The 20,654-nt window shown below is 62.6% G+C and overlaps 2 protein-coding genes and 1 long non-coding RNA gene across 19 annotated transcripts in view; 2 read left to right on the top strand and 1 right to left on the bottom strand.

The window, feature by feature from the left end:
- Window positions 1–1,398: 1,398 nt before the first annotated feature.
- Window positions 1,399–20,313, top strand: SNRNP70 (small nuclear ribonucleoprotein U1 subunit 70). Its single transcript, XM_032677406.1, has 10 exons — window positions 1,399–1,486; window positions 3,223–3,380; window positions 5,012–5,074; window positions 5,421–5,475; window positions 5,610–5,674; window positions 6,615–6,677; window positions 8,334–8,415; window positions 15,233–15,334; window positions 16,148–16,235; window positions 19,562–20,313. The coding sequence occupies exons 2-10, from the start codon at window positions 3,234–3,236 to the stop codon at window positions 20,235–20,237; spliced, it is 1,341 nt and encodes a 446-aa protein (XP_032533297.1). The 5' UTR covers window positions 1,399–1,486; window positions 3,223–3,233; the 3' UTR covers window positions 20,238–20,313.
- On the top strand, window positions 12,237–14,313 carry LOC116781707. 17 transcript variants are annotated; one of them, XR_004354966.1, is made up of 8 exons: window positions 12,237–12,422; window positions 12,477–12,695; window positions 12,751–12,772; window positions 12,890–13,638; window positions 13,810–13,866; window positions 13,979–14,012; window positions 14,145–14,223; window positions 14,266–14,313. It is a non-coding gene; the product is annotated as an uncharacterized LOC116781707 (long non-coding RNA). The 17 variants fall into 17 exon arrangements; XR_004354965.1 differs by lacking the exon at window positions 13,979–14,012 and having other exon boundaries at window positions 13,810–13,846; window positions 14,266–14,293; XR_004354956.1 differs by lacking the exon at window positions 13,979–14,012 and having other exon boundaries at window positions 13,810–13,956; window positions 14,266–14,293.
- Window positions 20,314–20,520: 207 nt separating the features above from the next.
- SLC17A7 (solute carrier family 17 member 7) overlaps window positions 20,521–20,654 on the bottom strand; it is a 3,106-nt gene continuing 2,972 nt past the window's right edge. The window contains exon 3 of the mRNA XM_032677400.1: window positions 20,521–20,568. Within this exon, the coding sequence (XP_032533291.1) occupies window positions 20,521–20,568 (48 nt within the window). The remainder of the gene's footprint in view (window positions 20,569–20,654) is intronic.

Here is a 20,654-nt window from a genome sequence, read left to right as displayed (position 1 = left end):
GTGCCCGGGTGGCCCCGCGGTGTCGGGTTCCCCCCCGGGGCTAAAAATAACGGGGGGGGGGGGCAGGGTGGGGTGGGGGTGGGGGTGGGAGTGGGGGGGGGGTCACCGGACACCCGGGGCCTCCCCCCCGCCCCCCCCCGTGGGGTCACCCCGTGCCCGGGGAGGGGGGGACACCGCGTGAGGGGGGGGGACACCCCGGGGGGGGGGGGGGTTGAGGACACCCCGGGTAGGGGGGGGACACATCCCGGGGGGGGGGTTGGGGACACCCCGGTGGGGGGGGTTGGGGACACCCCGGGTAGGGGGGGGACACCCCGGGGGGGGGGGGTTGGGGACACCCCGAGGGGGGGACATGGGGGTGTCACGTCCCCCCCCCCCGAGGTGTGGCCCAACCCCCCCCCCCCCCCCCATGGCGGGACGGGGAGGGGGACACGGGGGGGTCACGGGGTTGGGGAGGGGCTGGGGGGTGTCACCTGGTTGCTATGGTGACGGGGTGGTGTGTCCCACCCCTCGGTTGCCATGGTGACATGGCGGGGGGGGAGGGGACAGCGGTGGTTGGAAGGGGGGGACACCCCCTTGTTGTGGCATCGGGGGTGTGGGTGGGTGTCTTGTCACCCTGGTTGCCATGACAACGGCGCAGGGTGATCCTGTGGTTGCCATGGTGACAGGATGGTGTCCCCCTGGTTGCCATGGTGACGGGGGGAGAGGTGTCATCCTGGTGTCACCGGGGGGGGGGGGGAGGGGACATCACCCCTTTACCTATGGGGGGGGGGTAGGTGGGTGTGACAACCCGGTTGCCATGGCAACGGCACGGGGTGTCACCCTGGTTGCTGTGGGATGGGGGGGGTGTGATTTTTGACACAGGTTGCCATGGCAACAGCGCAGCCTGTAACTCCAGTTGTCATGGGATTTGTAGGGGGTGGGAACTCCCCGGTTGCCATGGCAACGCCACGTGCCATCACCCCGGTTGCCGTGGGGGTGGTGTCACCTGGTTGCCATGGAAACGGCACGGGGTTCCCCCCCTCGGTTGCTATGGCAGGGGCTGGAGGAGTCGCACCCTGGTTACTATGGCAACGAGACAGGCGACCCTCTCCCCCTCCCCCGTTGCTATGGGGGTGGGACAGAGAAGGTCCATGGTTGCCATGGCAACCACGGACACCCGGTTGCTATGGAGAGTCTCCACCCACAGCTCCGCCCTTCCACGGCCACACCCTCCCGGGGGGTGGAGCGTTGCCCGTGGCAACGGCTCCATAGGCCACGCCCTCGGACACGGCGCCTTCAGGCCCCGCCCATGGCAACGAGTCCACGCCCCCCAGTAACGCCCCAGGCAACGGTTTAATAGGCCCCGCCCACGACAACGGCTCCCGATTTGGCCACGCCCCCTTTTGCTCCGGCGCCGCCGTTTCCGGTCCCTCCCCGGCGTCACTTCCGGCCGCGCATGCGCGGGGGGGAGGCGCGCGCGGAGCGGCCCGGCCGGAGGGAGCGCGGGGTCCGTGAGGGGGGGGGCGGGGCTTGGGGGGGGGGCTCTGGAGGAGTTTGGGGGGTCCTGGGGGGTCCCAAAGGGGATTTGGGGGGGTCTGTGGGGTTTTGGGGGGGTCTGGGGAGGGAGGGAGGCTCTCGGAGGGGGCGCGGGGTCCGTGAGGGGGGGGCGGGGCTTGGGGGGGGGCTCTGGAGGGGTTTGGGGGGTCCTGGGGGGTCCCAAAGGGGATTTGGGGGGTCTGTGGAGTTTTGGGGGGATCTGGGGAGAGAGGGAGGCTCTCGGAGGGAGCGCGGGGTCCGTGAGGGGGGGGCGGGCCAGGAGGGGGTTTTGAGGGGTCCTGGGGTGTCCTGAGGGGGGTTTGGGGGGGGTCTGGGGAGGGGGGGAGGCTCTCGGAGGGAGCGCGGGGTCCGTGAGGGGGGGGCGAGGTTTGGGGGGGCTCTGGAGGGGTTTGGGGGGTCCCAAAGGGGATTTGGGGGGTCTGTGGGGTTTTGGGGGGGTCTGGGGAGGGAGGGAGGCTCACGGAGGGAGCGCGGGGTCCGTGAGGGGGGGGCGGGCCAGGAGGGGGTGTGAGGGGGTTTTAGGGGGTCCTGAGGGGGGTGTCTATGAGGTTTTGGGGGGGGTCTGTGGGGTTTTGGGGGTCTGGGGAGAAAGGGAGGCTCCCGGAGGGAGCGCGGGGTCCGTGAGGGGGAGCGGGATGGGCGGGGGTTTTGGGGGGTCCTGAGGGGGAGTTGGGGGCATCTGTGGGGTTTTGGGGGAGGCTGGTGAGGGGGGGGGGGCAGCGTGGGCGGGATTTGGGGGACGTTTTGAGGGGTCCTGGGGGGTTTTAGGGGGTCCAAGAGGAGTCTGTGGGGTTTGGGGGGGTCCGAGGAGGGAGGGAGGCTCCTGGAGGGAGCGCGGGGTTCGTGGGGGGGGGGCGGGGAAGGAGGGGTTTGGGGGAGGTATTGGGGGGGTTTGGGGAGTCCTGGGGGGTCCCAAAGGGGATTTGGGGGGGTCTGTGGGGTTTTGGGGGGATCTGGGGAGGGGGGGAGGTTCTTGGAGGGGGCGTGGGGTCCGGGAGGGGGGGGCAGGGCTTGGGGGGACCGTGAAGGGTTTTGGGGGGTCCTCAGGGGGTCCCAAAGGGGATTCGGGGGGGTCTGGGGGATTTGGGGCGGGTCTGGAGGGCTTGGAGGGGGGTTCTGGGGGGTCTTGGGGGGTCCAGGGGGGTTTGAGGGGGTCTGGTGGTGGCCAGGGTGGGATTATGGAGGTCTGGGGGGTCTCTGGGGTGCAGTTTTGGGGTCTGGGGGGTGTGTGGGGTGCAGTTTTGGGGTCTGGGGGGTCTCTGGGGTGCAGTTTTGGGGTCTGGGGGGGTCTCTGGGGTGCAGTTTTGGGGTCTGGGGGGTCTCTGGGGTGCAGTTTTGGGGTCTCTGGGGTGCAGTTTTGGGGTCTGGGGGGTGTATGGGATGCAGTTTTGGGGTCTCTGGGGTGCAGTTTTGGGGTCTCTGGGGTGCAGTTTTGGGGTCTGGGGGGTGTGTGGGATGCAGTTTTGGGGTCTGTGGGGTGCAGTTTTGGGGTCTGGGGGGGTGGGATGCAGTTTTGGGGTCTGTGGGGTGCAGTTTTGGGGGTCTGGGGGGGTCTCTGAGGTGCAGTTTTGGGGTCGGGGGGAGGCCCACCTTGGGGAAACGTGGCTTTAACGGGGGGCGATTGAAGGGGGTTTTTGGGCTGGGGGTGTTTTGGGGGGTCCTGACCCCCCTTTTTTCCCCCCCCAGAGCCCCCCAAGATGACGCAGTTCCTGCCCCCCAACCTGCTGGCCCTGTTTGCCCCCCGGGACCCCATCCCTTACCTGCCCCCCCTCGAGAAGCTGCCCCACGAGAAGCACCACAACCAACCCTACAGTGGCATTGCTCCCTACATCCGGGAGTTTGAGGTACCCCTGGCACCCCCAAAACCCCCCCGGGACCCCCCAAACCTCCCCAAATTCACCCGGACCCCCCCCAAACCTCCCCAGATTCACCTGGACCCTCCCAGACCCCCACAGACCCACTCAGACCCCCCCAAACCCCATAACCCCACAACCAACCCTACAGTGGCATTGCCCCCTGCATCCGGGAGTTTGAGGTACCCCTGGGACCCCCAAATCTCCCTGGGACCCCCCAAAACCTCCCCAAATTCCCCTGGACCCCCCCCAAACCTCCCCAGATTCACCTGGACCCTCCCAGACCCCCCCAGACCCCATAACCCCACAACCGACCCTACAGGGCCATTGGCTCGACATCCAGGAGTTTGAGGGACCCCCAGCACCCCCAAACCCCCCTGGGACCCCCCAAAACCTCCCCAAATTCACCTGGGACACCCCCCCCAAATCCCCCAAACCTTCCCAGACCCCCATTATCCCCCCTAAACCCCCCCAAACCCCATAACCCCACAACCAACCCTACAGGGTCATTGTCCCCTACAGCCGGGAGTTTGAGGGACCCCCGGGACCCCCAAATCTCCCTAGGACCCCCCAAACCTCCCCAAATTCACCTGGGACCCCCAAAACCTCCCCAGATTCACCTGGACCCCCCCAAATACCCTAAATCTTCCCAGACCCCCATTATCCCCCCTAAACCCCCCCAAACCCCATAACCCCACAACCAACCCTACAGGGTCATTGTCCCCTACAGCCGGGAGTTTGAGGGACTCCCGGGACCCCCAAATCTCCCTAGGACCCCCCAAACCTCCCCAAATTCACCTGGGACCCCCAAAACCTCCCCAAATTCACCTGGACCCCCCCAAATACCCTAAATCTTCCCAGACCCCCATTATCCCCCCTAAACCCCCCCAAACCCCATAACCCCACAACCAACCCTACAGGGCCATTACCTCAACATCCAGGAGTTTGAGGGACCCCCAGGACCCCCAAACCCCCCTGGGACCCCCCAAAACCTCCCCAAATTCACCTGGACCCCCCCAGACTCCCATAAATCCCCCCCAGGACCCCCCAAAGCCCCCCCACGACCCCCATGTCCCCCCCCGGCCCCTCCAAAATCCCCCAAGGTTTCCCCCTCGTCCCCCCTTTGACCCCCAGGACCCCCCAAAACCCCCTGAGACCCCCCCCAGACCTCCATTAACTCCCCCAGGACCCCCCAAACCCCCCTGGACCCCCCCAAAACCCCTCTGTGACCCCCCATGACCCCCTAAAACCTCTTCATGACCCCCCCTTGTCCCCCCAGGACCCCCCAAAGCCCCCCACTAACCCCACCATGAACCCCCCTAAAGCCCCATAACTCCTCTCAGACCCCCAAATCTGACCCCAGACCCCCAAAACCCCCCTGGACCCCCCCAAACCCCCCCGTGACCCCCCCGGACCCCCCCAAGACCCCCCAAACCTCCCCAGACCCCTCAAACCACCCCCCATTAACCCCCCCTAAAACCCCATAACCCCCCTTGGGACCCTCAACTCTGACCCCAAACCCCTCCCCAGACCCCCCAGACCCCCCTGGACCCCCCCAAAACCCCCCCGTGACCCCCCATGACCCCCCAAAACCCCTCCATGACCCCCCCTTGTCCCCCCAGGACCCCCGCGATGCCCCCCCCCCAACCCGCGCCGAGACCCGGGAGGAGCGGATGGAGCGCAAGGTACGACCCCAAAAACGGGGGGTAAAACCCCCCCAAAACGGGGGGCTGACCCCCCCAAAACGGGGTGCAGCCCCCCCTGGGGGGCTCAGCCCCCTCCCCGGGGGGTTTGGGGGGTGGGGGGGGTCCCCAAAATCCGCTCCAGGGGGGCGTTGCTCCCCCCACCCCCTCCCCCAAATCTCACCCCCGGTGAGTTTTAGGGGAGGTTTTGTCCCCCTTCCATCGGGATTTTTGGGGTCCCCCCGGGTTTTGGGGGGGTCGTGGGTGGAGTTGGTGGGTCTGGGGGTCCCCTGAGATGTTCCCCTCCCCCTTTTTGGTCACCTCCTCCCCAATTTTCCCCCCTCGACAGCGGCGGGAGAAGATCGAGCGAAGGCAGCAGGAGGTGGAGTCCGAGCTCAAGATGTGTAAGTTTGGGGGGGTCCCACGGGGGTTTGGGGGGTCCCACGGGGGTTTTGGGGGTCCCATGAGGGCTGGGGGGGGTCCCCCCTTTTCCTCTGACCCCCCCTGACCCCCCCTTTTTTCCTCTAACCCCCCCCAGGGGACCCCCACAACGACCCCAACGCCCAAGGAGACGCCTTCAAAACCCTCTTCGTGGCCAGAGTGGTGAGTGCTGCAAAAGGGGGTCCCCCCCTAATTTGGGGGGGTCTCCCCCCGATTTTTTGGGTCTCCCTGAACCCTTGGGGGTCTCCTCTCAATCTTTGGGATGCTTCTAATCGGGGGGGGGGGGATTCTAACCCACATGATCCCCCCTAATTGTGGGGTTTCCCCCCTCTTTGTTTTTAGGATGTTCCTTTAGTTTCGGGGGATCCCCCTTTATTTTGGGGGTCCCCCCCCCAAATATTTGGGGGTCTTTTCACTTCTAGGGGTCCTACCAGGTCTTTGGGGGTCTTCCCAGTCTTTGGGGTCCTCCCTAATCTGTGGGGGTCTCCCCTAATCTATAGGGGTCCCCCCAGTCCTCAGGGGTCCCCCCCAAATCTGTGAAAGTTCCTCCAATTTTTGGGGGTCCTCCCCTAATCCTTGGGGGGGGTCTCCCCCAATCCGTGGGACCTCCCACAATCCTTGGGGATCCCCCCAATCCCTGGGGCCTTCCCCCAGTCTTTGGGGGTCTCCCCAAATCCATGGGGGTCTCCCCCAATCCATGAGGGCCCCCCCCAAATCCTTGGGGGTCTCCCCCAATCCGTGGGGTCTTCCACAATCCTTGGGAATTCCCCCCTTAATTTAAGGGGTCCCCCCAATTCCTTTGGACTCTTTCCAATCCTTGGGGTCCTCCCCCTAATCTTTGGGGGTCTCTCTCATCCTCGGGGGTCCCTCTCAGTCCTTGGGGGTCCCCCCAATTCGTGGGGTCTCCCCCAATCCTGGAGGGGGTCTCCCCCAATCTTTGGGGGTCCCTCCTTAATTTTCAGGGATCCCTTTAATCCTCGGGATCTTTCCCCGATCCCTGAGGGTCTTTCCAGCCCTTGGGGGTCTCCCCCCAATATTTGAGGGTCCCCCAATCCACACCCCCCCCCCAATTTGGGGTCTTTCCCCCCTTTTCCCCCCCCAGAATTACGACACGACGGAGTCGAAGCTGCGCCGGGAATTTGAGGTTTATGGACCCATCAAGAGGGTGAGTGGGGGGGTCACACCCCCAAAACCACCCCCAAACACCCCCCCCAAATAACAGTCACCCCCAGAAACACCCCCCAGTGACACCCCCAAATAACACCCCCCAAAAAATCCCCCAAACTCCCCCCCAAATAACTCTCACTCTCAAAAACGCCCCCCAAAGACACTCCCAAATAACACCCCCCAAAAACACCCCCCAAATAACAGTCACCCCCAAAAACACCCCCAGTGACACCCCCAAATAACAGTCACCCCCAAAAACACCCCCCAAACACCCCCCCAAATAACAGTCACCCCCAAAAACACCCCCCAAACTCCCCCCCAAATAACTCTCACCCTCAAAAACGCCCCCCAAAGACACTCCCAAATAACACCCCCCAAAAACACCCCCCAAATAAGTCACCCCCAAAACCACCTCCAAACATCCTCCAAATAACACTCACCCTCAGAAACACCCCCCAAAGACACCGCCAAATAGCACAGCCCTGAAAAACATCTCCAAAACCACCCCCCAAACAACACTCCCCCCCAAAACCCCCCCTAAAAACATCCCCAAAGACACCCCCCGAGTAACACTCGCGCCCAGAACCACCCCAAACACCCCTCCGAATAACTCCCGCCCCCAAAAACACCCCCCAAAGACCCCCCCCCCCCAAAGAACCCCCCAAATAACACTCGCCCCAAAAACGCACCCCCCCGACACCAACAGCCTGATGTTCCCCCGGTAACACCCCCAAAAACAACCCCTGACCCTTCCTTGTTTTCAGAGGGTCACACCTGTCCCTCACCTGTCCCCCTGTCCCTCCCCTGTCCCTCACCTGTCTGTGTCCCCCCCCAGATCTCCCTGGGGTACAACAAGCGCTTTGTAACCCCCCAAACACCCCCCTGACCCCTCCCTGCTGTCAGGGGGGGTCACACCTGTCCCTCTCCTGTCCCTCCCCTGTCCCTCCCCTGTCCCTCCCCTGTCCCTCACCTGTCCCCCTGTCCCTCCCCTGTCCGTGTCCCCCCCAGCTCTCCCTGGGGTACAACAAGCGCTTTGTAACCCCCCAAACACCCCCCTGACCCCTCCCTGCTGTCAGGGGGGGTCACACCTGTCCCCCTGTCCCTCCCCTGTCCCTCCCCTGTCCCTCCCCTGTCCCTCCCCTGTCCCTCACCTGTCCCCCTGTCCCTCACCTGTCCCATGTCCCTCACCTGTCCCATGTCCCTCACCTGTCCCCCTGTCCCTCACCTGTCCCATGTCCCTCACCTGTCCCATGTCCCTCACCTGTCCCCCTGTCCCTCCCCTGTCCCTGTCCCTCCCCAGCTCTCCCTGGGGTACAACAAGTGCTCTGTAACCCCCCCAAACACCCCCCTGACCCCTCCCTACTGTCAGGGGGGGTCATCTGTCCCTCCCCTGTCCCTCACCTGTCCCTCACCTGTCTGTCACCTGTCCCCTTGTCCCTCACCTGTCCCACACCTGTCTGTCACCTGTCTCCCTGTCCCTCACCTGTCCCCCTGTCCCTCCCCTGTCCCTCCCCTGTCCCTCACCTGTCCCCCTGTCCTTCACCTGCCTCTCTATCCCTCACCTGTCCCTCACCTGTCTGTCACCTGTCCCTCACCTGTCTGTCACCTGTCCCCCTGTGCGTCCCCCGTCCCTGAGCCGTGGGTGTCCCCTCAGATCTACATGGTGTACAACAAGCGCTCGGGGAAGCCGCGCGGTTACGCCTTCATCGAGTACGAGCACGAGCGGGACATGCACTGTGAGTACCCCGAGACCCCCCCCGAAACACCCCAAAAACACCCCCAAAACACCCCCAAAAACACCCCCCCCCCCCGGTGCCGCCCGGCCCACCCACCCTCACCGGGGCGGGGCGCAGGTAAGTACAGGGGGCGGGGCCACCCCAGGGGCTGCCGGTGGCCCAGGTGACGGGTAGCCAAGGCTACAGGCGGAGAGGGGACAGACGGCCAAGGTGGAGGTGGCCGAGGCTACCGATGGCCAAGGTGTAGTTGGCCAAGGCCAGGGGTAGCCAAGGCTGCAGGTGGAGAGGGTACAGGTGGCCAAGGCTACCAATGGCCAAGGTGTAGGTGGCCAAGGCTACAGGTGGCCAGGGCTACTGATGGGCGAGGCTCCTGGTCACCAAGGGGTAGGTGGCCAAGGGGTAGGTGGCCAAGGCTACAAGTGGCCGTGGTGTAGTTGGCCAAAGCCACAGCAGCCAAGGCTACAGGTGGAGAGGGTACAGGTGACCAGGGCTACTGATGGGCAAGGCTCCTGGTCACCAAGGGGTAGGTGGCCAAGGCTACAGGTGGCCATGGTGTAGTTGGCCAAAGCTACAGTAGCCAAGGCTACAGGTGGAGAGGGTACAGGTGGCCAAGGCTACCGGTAGCCAAGGTGTAGGTGACCAAGGCTCCTGGTGGCCAAGGTGTAGAGGGTCAAGGCCACGGGTAGCCAAGGCTACAGGTGGAGGGAGTGTAGGTCGTCAAGGCTACCGGTGGCCATGGTGTAGGTGGCCAATGTACAGGTAGCCAAGAGTCCAGGTGGCCAAGGTACAGGCGGCCATGGCTCCCGACAGTCGAAGTCCAGGTAGCCCGGGGTCCAGGTTTGGGAGGGCTCAGGTGTCTGAGGCTCCAGGTGGCCAAGGTGTAGGTGGCCGAGGGTCCAGGTGGTGACCAAGGTACAGGCAGAGCTACAGGCGGTTGGCCAAGGCTCCGGTTGGCCAAGGGTACCCAGTTGGCCAAGGCTTCAGGTAGCCAAACTACGGAGAGCCAAGGCTACAGTTGGCCAAGGCTATGGTTGGCCAAGAGTCCAATTGGCCAAGGGTCCAGGTAGCCAAGCTGTGGTTGGCCAAGGGTACAGTTGACCAAGAGTCCAGGTAGTCAAACTATAGTTGGCCAAGGTTCTGGTTGGCCAAGGCCCCAGGTGGCCAAACTCTGGTTGGCCAAGGGAACAGTTGGCCAAGGCTCTAGGTGGCCAAACTGGTTGGCCAAGGGTACAGTTGGCCAAGGGTACAGTTGGCCAAGGGTACAGTTGGCCGAGGGTCCGGGCAATCACGGCTCCAGTTGGCCAAGTCTCCTGTTGGCCGACCTCCCATTGCCCAGTTGAGTCTCCCGTTGGCCAAAACTCCTGTTGGCCAACCGAGGCTACCATTGGCCAATCTCTTGTTGGCCAAGTCTTCTGTTGGCCAACCATGTCTCCCATTGGCCAGCGCTACCATTGGCCAACCTCCAATTGACCAAGGCTCCCATTGACCAACCAAGTCTCCTGTTGACCAATCAAGTCTCCCGTTGACCAACCAAGTCTCCTGTTGACCAGTCAAGTCTCCCGTTGACCAACCAAGTCTCCTGTTGACCAATCAAGTCTCCCGTTGACCAACCAGGTCTCCCGTTGACCAACCAAGTCTCCAGTTGGCCAACCGAGTCTACCATTGGCTAATGTTTTGTTGGCCAAGTCTTCTGTTGGCCAACCAAGTGTCCAGTTGACCAGTGCTACTATTGACCAATGTCTCATTAGCCAACCAAGTCTCCAGTTGGCCAAGTGTCCCGTTGGCCAACTGAGGCTACGATTGGCTACTCTCTCGTTGACCAACCTCCCGTTGACCAACCAAGGCTACTCTTGGCCGACCAGGGCTACCATTGGCCAAACTCTTTTTGACCAATCTGCCATTGATTAACCAAGGCTACCTTTGGCCAACCAAGGCAACCATTGACCAACCAAGGCTACTATTGACCAGCCAAGGCTAGATTTGGCCAACCAAGCCTACAGTTAAACAACCAGGGCTACCGTTGACCAGTCAAGGCTACCTTTGGCCAACCAAGGCTACCATTGGCCAACCAAGCCTACAGTTGACCAACCAAGGTTACCATTGGCCAACCAAGCCTACAATTGGCCAACCAAGGCTACTATTGGCCAACTAAGCCTACAGTTGACCAGTCAAGCCTACCATTGACCAACCAAGGCTACCGTTGACCAACCAAGGCTACCGTTGACCAACCAAGGTTACCATTGGCCAACCAAGCCTACAATTGACCAACCAAGCCTACGGTTGGCCAACCAAGGCTCCAGCTGGCCAACCTCCCGTCGGCCCAAGGCGGCGTCGGCCGCACGTGCGGCGGGCGGGTCGTGCGGCGCCGCTCTCGCTCTGTGTCTCTCTCTCTCTCTCTGTGTCCGTGTCCCCTGGGGCGGGCGCTCCGGGGGTCCCGGCCGGTTGTGCGTGTGTGTGTTCTGGGGCGGGGCGGGGACGCCCGGGGGGCGGCGGCCGGGGTTGTATTAACACTGTTTTATTGTCACTGCAGCCACCTTTGTGATGGCTTTTGCCACTGCTGGCTTGCAGCTGATCCTAATGCTCCCCCCTCCACACCTCAGTGTATGGTTGGTATAAGGGTTTGTATCCTGGTAAGACACGTTCGTAACCCCCCCACACCCAAAAAACAACGACAACTCGGGGGGGAGGGGCTCGGGGGGGGCTCAGAACCGCCCCCCCCCCAGACCCTCCCCCAACCCCGAGGGCGGCGCAGGAGTTTGGGGAGGGGGGGGTTTTTGGGGGGAGGACCCTCCGCTCGCAGCCGGGCGGCGCCGGGCTGGGGGCGGCAGGGTCGGTGACCCCCCCCCACCCCCCGTCTTTTGATTTAATGACCCCCCTCCCCTCATTTAGGGCAACCCCCCCCGATTTGGGGGGGGGGCTCCTCGCTGTGCCCACCCCCCCCCCCATCCTACTGAACCCCTTCCCGGCGCGGGCAGGGAGCGAATCCCACCTGGAATTCCCATCCCCCCCCCCCCAGCACAGTCACGGCCTCAGTCTCCGCTGAGGTGGGGACGTGTGACCCTCCCCCCCCCCCGGTTTTTTTTGGGGTGGGGGCCCTAAAGGAGCCCCCCCAACCCCTTAAAGAGGGGGGAAAAGGCAGAAACACCCCCCCCCGCCCCCCTCCCCCCGTGTGTGTTGTTGCCCCCCAGGAGGAGGAGGAGGAAGAGGAAGGAGGGGGGGGGAGGGGCTAAAAGTGCCCTTCCCCCCCCCATGGGTCCCAAAATTGTTTGGACCCCCCCCCCCAAATTGTTTGGGGAGCCTGGATGTTTGTGTAGGGCCTACAGCATTGTTGGGGGGGGGGTGGGGGCAGGTCCCTTAGTTGGGGGAGGGGCGGGGTTTTTTGGGGGGGTGGGAATGGGGGGGGGGTTGGGCAGTGACCCCCCCCTCCCCCCCCCGCGGTCCTGGTGACCGGGGGGGGGGGTTTAAAAAAAGTGGCGTTTTTTTGGGGGGGTTTGGGGGAGGGGGGGGCTGAGCCCCCCCCAAACCCACCCGTGGAGGGGGGGGGGGGTTCCCCCAAAGGGGTGGGGGTGTGATTTTTTGGGGAGGGGGGGTCAGAGGGGGGGGGTGAGGTAGGGAAGGGTCTCAGGTAAGGCCCCAGCGCCCGTCCAGGACCAGCTTCGTCCAGGGGGGGGGGACACGGACCCGCCCCCCCCCCCCCCCCCCACCCACCCAGGACTCCGGGGAGAGGGATTTTGGGGGGGGGGGAGGGAAATTTGGGGGGGTGGGAGGGGCTTTTGGGGGGGGGGAGGGGCTGCGTCCATCGTGGTGCCGCGTTGGGGGGGGGTTTAGGTGTGTGACCCCCCCCCCCCCAAAAAAAAATGGGGGGGGGGGTGAGAGTGTTGGGGGGGTGTGCAGGTAAGGCAGCACCCCCACAGTGAGGGGGGGCAGGTGGAGGGGGTGACCCCCCCCCCCCAAAATTAAGGGGGGGTCGGTTTGGAGGTTGGGGGGGGCAATGTGCAGGTAAAGGGGTGACCCCCCCAAAAAAAATAAGGTGTGAGGGGGTCAATATAAAAGTAAAAGAGAGTGACCCCCCCCCCAAAAAAAAAACAAGGTGTGTGGGGGTCAATGGACAGGTAAAGGGGGTGACCCCCCCCCAAAAAATGAGGTGTGGGGGGGTCAATGAACAGGTAAAAGGGGGTGACACCCCCCCCCCCCAAAATAAAGGGGGGGTCGGTTTGGAGGTTGGGGGGGGGTCAATGTGCAGGTAAAGGAGGTGACACCCCCCCAAAAAAAAATAAGGTGTGAGGGGGTCAATATAAAAGTAAAAGAGAGTGACCCCCCCCCAAAAAAAATGAGGTGTGGGGGGGTCAATGTGCAGGTAAAGAGGGTGACCCCCCCCCCAAAAAAAAATAAGGTGTGAGGGGGTCAATATAAAAGTAAAAGAGGGTGACCCCCCCCTAAAAAAAATAGGGTGTTGGGGGGGGTCGATGAACAGGTAAAGGGGGTGACCCCCCCCAAAAAAAATGAGGTGTGGGGGGGTCAATGTGCAGGTAAAGGAGGTGACACCCCCCCCCCAAAAATAAGGGGGGTCGGTTTGGAGGTTGGGGGGGGTCAATGTGCAGGTAAAAGGGGTGACCCCCCCCCCCAAAAAAATGAGGTGTGGGGGGGTCAATGAACAGGTAAAGGGGGTGACCCCCCCCCAAAAATTGAGGTGTGTGGGGGGGCTTCAATGTGCAGGTAAAGGGGGTGACACCCCCCCAAAAAAAAATGAGGTGTGGAGGGGTCAATGTGCAGGTAAAGGGGGTGACCCCCCCCCCCAAAAAAAAATGAGGTGTGTGTGGGTCAATGGACAGGTAAAGGGGGTGACCCCCCCCCGAAAAAAAATGATGTGGGGGGGTGCTCAATGTGCAGGTAAAGGGGGTGACACCCCCCCAAAAAAATATGATGTGGGGGGGGTCAATGTACAGGTAAAGGGGGTGACCCCCCCCCAAAAAATAGGGTGTTGGGGGGGGTCGATGAACAGGTAAAGGGGGTGACCCCCCCCCAAAAAAATGAGGTGTGGGGGGGTCAATGTGCAGGTAAAGGGGTGACCCCCCCCCAAAAAAATAGGGTGTTGGGGGGGGTCGATGAACAGGTAAAAGGGGTGACCCCCCCCCAAAAAAATGAGGTGTGGGGGGGTCAATGGACAGGTAAAGGGGGTGACCCCCCCCAAAAAAAATAAGGGGTGTGGGGGTCAATGGACAGGTAAAGGGGTGACCCCCCCCCAAAAATTGAGGTGTGTGGGGGGGCTTCAATGTGCAGGTAAAGGGGGTGACCCCCCCCCAAAAAAAATGATGGGGGGGGGTCAGTGTACAGGTAAAGGGGGTGACACCCCCCCCCCCAAAAAAAAAAGGTTGGGGGGGGATAAATCTGCAGGTAAAGGGGGTGACCCCCCCCCAAAAAAAAATGAGGTGTGGGGGGGTCAATGGACAGGTAAAGGGGGTGACCCCCCCCCAGAAAAATCAGGTGTATGGGGGGATAAATCTACAGGTAAAGGGGTGACCCCCCCCCAAAAAAAATCAGGTTTGGGGGGGTCAATCTGCAGGTAAAGGGGGTGACCCCCCCCCAAAAAAAATCAGGTTGGGGGGGTCAATGTACAGGTAAAGGGGGTGACACCCCCCCCCCAAAAAAAAATAAGGGGGAGTCGGTTTGGAGGTTGGGGGGGGTCAATGTGCAGGTAAAAGGGGTGACCCCCCCCCCCAAAAAATGAGGTGTGGGGGGGTCAATGTGCAGGTAAAGGGGGTGACCCCCCCCCCAAAAAAAATGAGGTGTGGGGGGGTCAATGGACAGGTGAAGTTTGGGACACCCCCCCCCCCCAAAAAAAATCTACAGGTAAAGGGGGTGACACCCCCCCCCCCCCAAAAAAAAAAACTGGGGGGGGATAAATCTCCAGGTGAAGTTTGAGACCCCCCCCCCAAAAAAAAAAAGAGGGGGGGGTCAATTTGGGGGGGGGGTGGAAAAGTCAATTTTTGGGGGTGAAAAAGTCACTTTTGGGGGTGGAAAAGTCATTTTTTAAGGTGGAAAACTCACATTTGGGGGTGGAAAAGTCGTTTTTGGGGGTGGAAAAGTCGTTTTTTGGGGTGAGAAAAATCATTTTTGGGGGTGGAAAAGTCGCTTTTTAAGGCGGAAAAGTCGCTTTTGGGGGTGCAAAAGTCGTTTTTGGGCGTGGGAAAACCTTTGATTTGGGGTGGAAAAGTCCTTTTTGGGGGATAAAAAAGTCACTTTTTAAGGCGGAAAACTCACATTTGGGGGTGGAAAAGTCTTTTTTTGGGGTGGAAAAGTCATTTTTTAAGGTGAAAAAGTCCTTTTGGGGGGTTAAAAAGTCACATTTTAAGGTGGAAAACTCACATTTGGGGGTGGAAAAGTCATTTTTTGGGGGTGAAAAAGTCACTTTTGGGGGTGGAAAAGTCACTTTTGGGGGTGGAAAAGTCTCTTTTGGGGGTGGAAAAGTCATTTTTTAAGGTGAAAAAGTCATTTTTGGGGGTGGAAAAGTCATTTTTTAAGGTGAAAAAGTCCTTTTGGGGGGTTAGAAAGTCACATTTTAAGGTGGAAAACTCACATTTGGGGGTGGAAAAGTCATTTTTTGGGGTGCAAAAGTCACTTTTGGGGGTGAAAAAATCATTTTTTAAGGTGAAAAAGTCATTTTCGGGGGTGCCAAAGTGCCTTTTGGGGGTGGGCCGACGGTGTTTGCGGGGGGGGGAGGGGTGTGTTTTTTTGGGGAGGGGGGGCCGGGCTCCGCTGGGGCTGATCCCCCCCCCCTCTCCCCCCCCCCCCGGGACCCCCCCCCAATATTTTTCAGCCGCCTACAAACACGCGGACGGGAAGAAAATCGACGGGAGGAGGGTCCTGGTGGACGTCGAGAGGGGCAGGACCGTCAAGGGCTGGAGACCCCGCAGGCTGGGTGAGACCCCCCCCCAAAAAAAACCCCTAATTAACCCCCCCCCGGGGGTGTAAAGCTGGTTTTTGGGGGTGTAAAGCTGGTTTTTGGGGGTGTAAAGCTGGTTTTTGGGGGGTTTTATGGCTTTAAAATGGGGGTGAAGCTGGTTTTTGGGGGGTTTTTTGACCTTTGGTCTCTGTATTTTGGGGGGGGCAGGACAGGGTTTTCGGGGGTCTCTCTGTATTTTTGGGGGGGTCTCTGTGTATTTTGGGGGGTCAGGAGGGGGTGATGCTGTTTTTGGGGGCCCCCCTGACCCCCCCCCGTGCCCCCCAGGGGTTGGTTTGGGGGGGGTCTCTCTGTACTTTGGGGGGGGTCTCTCTGTACTTTGGGGGGGGTCACTGTGTATTTTGGGGGGTCAGGAACCCCCCCTGACCCCCCCGTGCCCCCCAGGGGGTGGTTTGGGGGGGGTCTCTCTGTACTTTGGGGGGGTCACTGTGTACTTTGGGGGGTCAGGAACCCCCCCTGACCCCCCCGTGCCCCCCAGGGGGTGGTTTGGGGGGGTCTCTCTGTATTTTCGGGGGTCAGGAGGGGGTTTTGGGGGGGTCTCTGTGTATTTTGGGGGGTCAGGAACCCCCCCCGACCCCCCCGTGCCCCCCAGGGTGTGGTTTGGGGGGGTCTCTCTGTATTTTGGGGGGTCAGGAGGGGGTGCTGGGGGGGGGTCTCTGTGTACTTTGGGGGGTCAGGAGGGGGTTTTGGGGGGGTCTCTCTGTACTTTGGGGGGTCAGGAGGGGGTGCTGGTGTTTTTGGGGCCCCCCCTGACCCCCCCGTGCCCCCCAGGGGGTGGTTTGGGGGGCACTCGCCGCGGCGGCGCCGACGTGAACATCCGGCACTCGGGCAGGGACGACACGTCCCGCTACGACGAGCGGTATGGGGGGGATTTTGGGGGGGATTTTGGGGGGCTGGGGGGTTTTGGGGGGGGGGGTTAGGGGGTCTGGGGGGGGCTGGATCACCCACAGGGCCCCCTTGTCACCTTTGGGACCCCCGAGGTGGGTCAAGGACCCCGTGTGTCACCTCTGGGACCCCTTTAGGACCCCCAGTGTCACCTTTGGGACCCCCAGGACCCCTTTAGGGCCCCCAGTATCACCTTTGGGCCCCTTTAGGACCCCCAGTGTCACCTCTGGGACCCCTTTAGGACCCCCCGTGTCACCTTTGGGCCCCTTTAGGACCCCCCGTGTCACCTCTGGGACCCCTTTAGGACCCCCCGTGTAACCTTTGGGACCCCTTTAGGACCCCCAGTGTCACCTTTGGGCCCCTTTAGGGTACCCTGTGTCACCTCTGGGACCCCTTTAGGACCCCCCGTGTCACCTTTGGGCCCCTTTAGGACCCCCCGTGTCACCTCTGGGACCCCTTTAGGACCCCCTGTGTCACCTCTGGGACCCCTTTAGGACCCCCCGTGTCACCTTTGGGACCCCTTTAGGACCCCCTGTGTCAGCTTTGGGACCCCTTTAGGACCCCCAGTGTCACCTTTGGGACCCCTTTAGGACCCCCTGTGTCAGCTTTGGGACCCCTTTAGGACCCCCAGTGTCACCTTTGGGCCCCTTTAGGACCCCCTGTGTCACCTCTGGGACCCCTTTAGGACCCCCTGTGTCACCTTTGGGACCCCTTTAGGACCCCCAGTGTCAGCTTTGGGACCCCTTTAGGACCCCCTGTGTCAGCTTTGGGACCCCTTTAGGACCCCCAGTGTCACCTTTGGGCCCCTTTAGGACCCCCTGTGTCACCTCTGGGACCTCTTTAGGACCCCCAGTGTCACCTTTGGGCCCCTTTACGACCCCCTGTGTCACCTTTGGGACCCCTTTAGGACCCCCTGTGTCACCTCTGGGACCCCCAGGACCCTCTTAGGACCCCCAGTGTCACCTCTGGGATCCCTTTAGGATCCCCCGTGTCACCTTTGGGACCCCCAGGACCCTCTTAGGACCCCCTGTGTCACCTTTGGGACCCCCGGGGTGGGTCAAGGACCCCCCGTGTCACCTCTGGGACCCCTTTAGGACCCCCAGTGTCACCTTTGGGACCCCCAGGACCCCTTTAGGACCCCCTGTGTCACCTTTGGCCCCTTTAGGACCCCCAGTGTCACCTCTGACACCCCCAGGACCCTCTTAGGACCCCCAGTGTCACCTCTGGGACCCCTTTAGGATCCCCTGGGTTACCTCTGGGACCCCTTTAGGACCCCCAGTGTCACCTTTGGGACCCCCAGGACCCCTTTAGGACCCCCAGTGTCACCTTTGGGACCCCCAGGACCCCCTTAGGACCCCCTGTGTCACCTTTGGGATCCCCTGTGTCACCCTTGGGACCCCCAGGACCCCCTCCCCACCCCAAATCCCCCTCCCCTGACCGTCCTCCCTTTCCCCCCGTGCAGTGAGCGGGAGCGGGACCGCTGGGATCGTTCCCGGGACCCCCTGGGTCACCTTTGGGACCCCTTTAGGACCCCCAGGACCCCTTTAGGACCCCTTGTGTCACCTTTGGGACCCCCAGGACATCTTTAGGACCCCCAGGACTCCTTTAGGACCCCTTGTGTCACCTTTGGGACCCCCAGGACCCCTTTAGGACCCCCAGGACCCCTTTAGGACCCCTTGTGTCACCTTTGGGACCCCCAGGACATCTTTAGGACCCCCAGGACTCCTTTAGGACCCCTTGTGTCACCTTTGGGACCCCCAGGACCCCTTTAGGACCCCCAGGACTCCTTTAGGACCCCTTGTGTCACCTTTGGGACCCCTTTAGGACCCCCAGGACTCCTTTAGGACCCCCTGTGTCACCTTTGGGACCCCCAGGACATCTTTAGGACCCCCAGGACCCCTTTAGGACCCCCTGTGTGACCTCTGACACCCCCAGGACCCCCTCAGGACCCCCTGTGTCACCCTTGGGACCCCCAGGACCCCCTCAGGACCCCCTATGTGACCTCTGATAACCCCAGGACCCCTTTAGGACCCCCAGGACCCCTTTAGGACCCCCTGTGTCACCTTTGGGACCCTCAGGACCCCTTTAAGACCCCCTCCCCACCCCAAATCCCCCTCCCCTGACCGTCCTCCCTTTCCCCCCCCGTGCAGTGACCGGGAGCAGGAACGGGACCGCTGGGATCGTTCCCGGGACCCCCAGCACCCCTTTAGGGTCCTTTAGGACCCCCTGTATCACCTTTGGGACCCCCAGGACCCCTTTAGCACCCCCAGGACCCCTTTAGGACCCCTCCCCTGACCATTTCCCCCCCTGCAGTGAGTGGGAGCGGGACCGCCGGGATCGTGACCCCCAGGACCCCCTTAGGACCCCCTGTATCACCTTTGGGACCCCTTTAGGACCCCCTGTGTCACCTTTGGGACCCCCAGGACCCCTTTAGGACCCCCTTTGTCACCTCTAGGACCCCCAGGACCCCTTTAGGACCCCCTGTGTCACCCTTGGGACCCCCAGGACCCCTTTAGGACCCCTTTCCCTGACCGTCCTCCATTTCCCCCCTGTGCGGTGACCGGGAGCGGGACCACCGGGATCATTCCCGGGACCCCCTGGGTCCCCTTTGGGACCCCTTTGGGACCCCCAGGACCCCTTTAGGACCCCCTGTGTCACCTTTGGGACCCCCAGGACCCCTTTAGGACCCCCAGGACCCCTTTAGGACCCCCTGTGTCACCTTTGGGACCCCCAGGACCCCTTTGGGACCCCCAGGACCCCTTTAGGACCCCCTGTGTCACCTTTGGGACCCCCAGGACCCCTTTAGGACCCCCAGTATCACCTTTGGGACCCCTTTAGGACCCCCTGTGCCACCTTTGCGACCCCCAGGACCCCCTCAGGACCCCCTGTGTCACCTTTAGGACCCCCTGTGCCACCTTTGGGACCCCCAGGACCCCCTTAGGACCCCAAATCCCCCTCCCCTGACCGTCCTCCCTTCCCCCCCCCACGCAGTGAGCGGGAGCGGGAGTGGGACCACCGGGATCATTCCCGGGACCCCCAGGACCCCTTTAGGGTCCTTTAGGACCCCCTGTGTCACCCTTGGGACCTCCAGGACCCCTTTAGGACCCCCAGGACCCCTTTGGGACCCCCAGGACTCCTTTAGGACCCCCTGTATCACCTTTGGGACCCCCAGGACCCCTTTAGGACCCCCTGTGTCACCCTTGGGACCCCCAGGACCCCTTTAGGACCCCTTTAGGACCCCCTGTGTCACCTTTGGGACCCCTTTCCCTGACCGTCCTCCCTTTCCCCCCCCCCGCGCAGTGACCGGGAGCGGGAGCGGGAGCGGGACCGCCGGGATCGTTCCCGGGAGCGGGAGCGGCGCCGTTCCCGTTCCCGGGAGAGGCGGCGGCGGACGCGGAGCCGCGAGAAGGACGAGCGGGAACCCCGCAAACGGGGCGGGAGCCGCGACCGCAGCAAGGACCGGGAGCGGGACCGGGACCGAAAGCGCCGCTCCCGCTCCCGCGACCGAAAACGCGAGCGGGAGCGGGACAAGAAGGAGGAGGCGGGGGGGGGAGAGAACCCCCTCCTGGAGCCCCCCGAGGAGCTGGGAGGGGGCGGGATGGGGGGAGAGGGACCCCCCGAGGGGCTGCTGGGGGGGGACGCGGCCGAGAAGAGGGAGAGGGAGCGGGAGCGGCGCCGGGGGCACCGGGAGAGGGAGAGGAGGAGGGAGAGGGAGAGGGAGCGGGAGCGGGAGCACAAACGGGAGCGCGACAGGAGGGACGAGAGACCCCCGGGGGGGGGAGGAGGAGGAGGAGGGGGAGGGGGAGGGTCGGGGGGGGGCTCCGGTGGAGGAGGGGGAGGGTCCGGGGGGCCCGAGGCGGGGGACGGAGGAGCGGGGGGGGACCCCGAGATGTTCCTGCCCCCCGAGGGGCTGCAGCCCCCCGACGGCTACCTGGGGGCTGAGAATGGCTACCTGCTGGACAACCCCCTGGAGTGAGGGGGGGGGACACGGGGGACACCCCCCCGGACCGGGCCCGGGGGCTTCGCTGCCAATAAAGGGGTTTTAGTGGAAAAAAAAATGGGATTTGAGGGTTTTTTTGGGGGGTTCTGGGGGATTTTTCGGTGATTTTCGGGGGGTTTGGGGGAATTTTTCAGTGATTTTGGGGGATTTTTCGGGGGTTTTGGGGGGTTTTTTCAGTGATTTTGAAGGGTTTGGGGGTTTTTTGGGGGGGGTTCTGGAGGATTTTTTGGTGATTTCGGGGAGGGTTTGGGGGGACTTTTCAGTAATTTGGGGTCTTTTTGTGGGGGTTCTGGGTATTTTCCAGTGACTTTGGGGTTTTTTGGGGGGATTCTGGGAGATTTTTCGGGGATTTTTCGGTGATTTTGTGGGGATTTTTCAGTGATTTGGGGCAAG

Source organism: Chiroxiphia lanceolata, unplaced genomic scaffold, assembly GCF_009829145.1.
Source record: "Chiroxiphia lanceolata isolate bChiLan1 unplaced genomic scaffold, bChiLan1.pri scaffold_59_arrow_ctg1, whole genome shotgun sequence".
In the NCBI taxonomy this organism is placed as follows: Eukaryota; Metazoa; Chordata; class Aves; order Passeriformes; family Pipridae; genus Chiroxiphia; species Chiroxiphia lanceolata.
The sequence above is the reverse complement of the archived record's forward strand: the minus strand, read 5'-3'. Positions and strand labels throughout refer to the sequence as shown.

Bases quoted from the DNA above. Each gene is read 5' to 3' on its own strand.
- SNRNP70 (XM_032677406.1), top strand. From the start codon at position 3,234: ATGACGCAGTTCCTGCCCCCCAACCTGCTGGCCCTGTTTGCCCCCCGG. The intron at 5,075-5,420 runs GTACGACCCCAA...CCCCCTCGACAG, and splicing joins AGGAGCGGATGGAGCGCAAG to CGGCGGGAGAAGATCGAGCG. The intron at 16,236-19,561 runs GTATGGGGGGGA...CCCCCCGCGCAG, and splicing joins ACGTCCCGCTACGACGAGCG to TGACCGGGAGCGGGAGCGGG.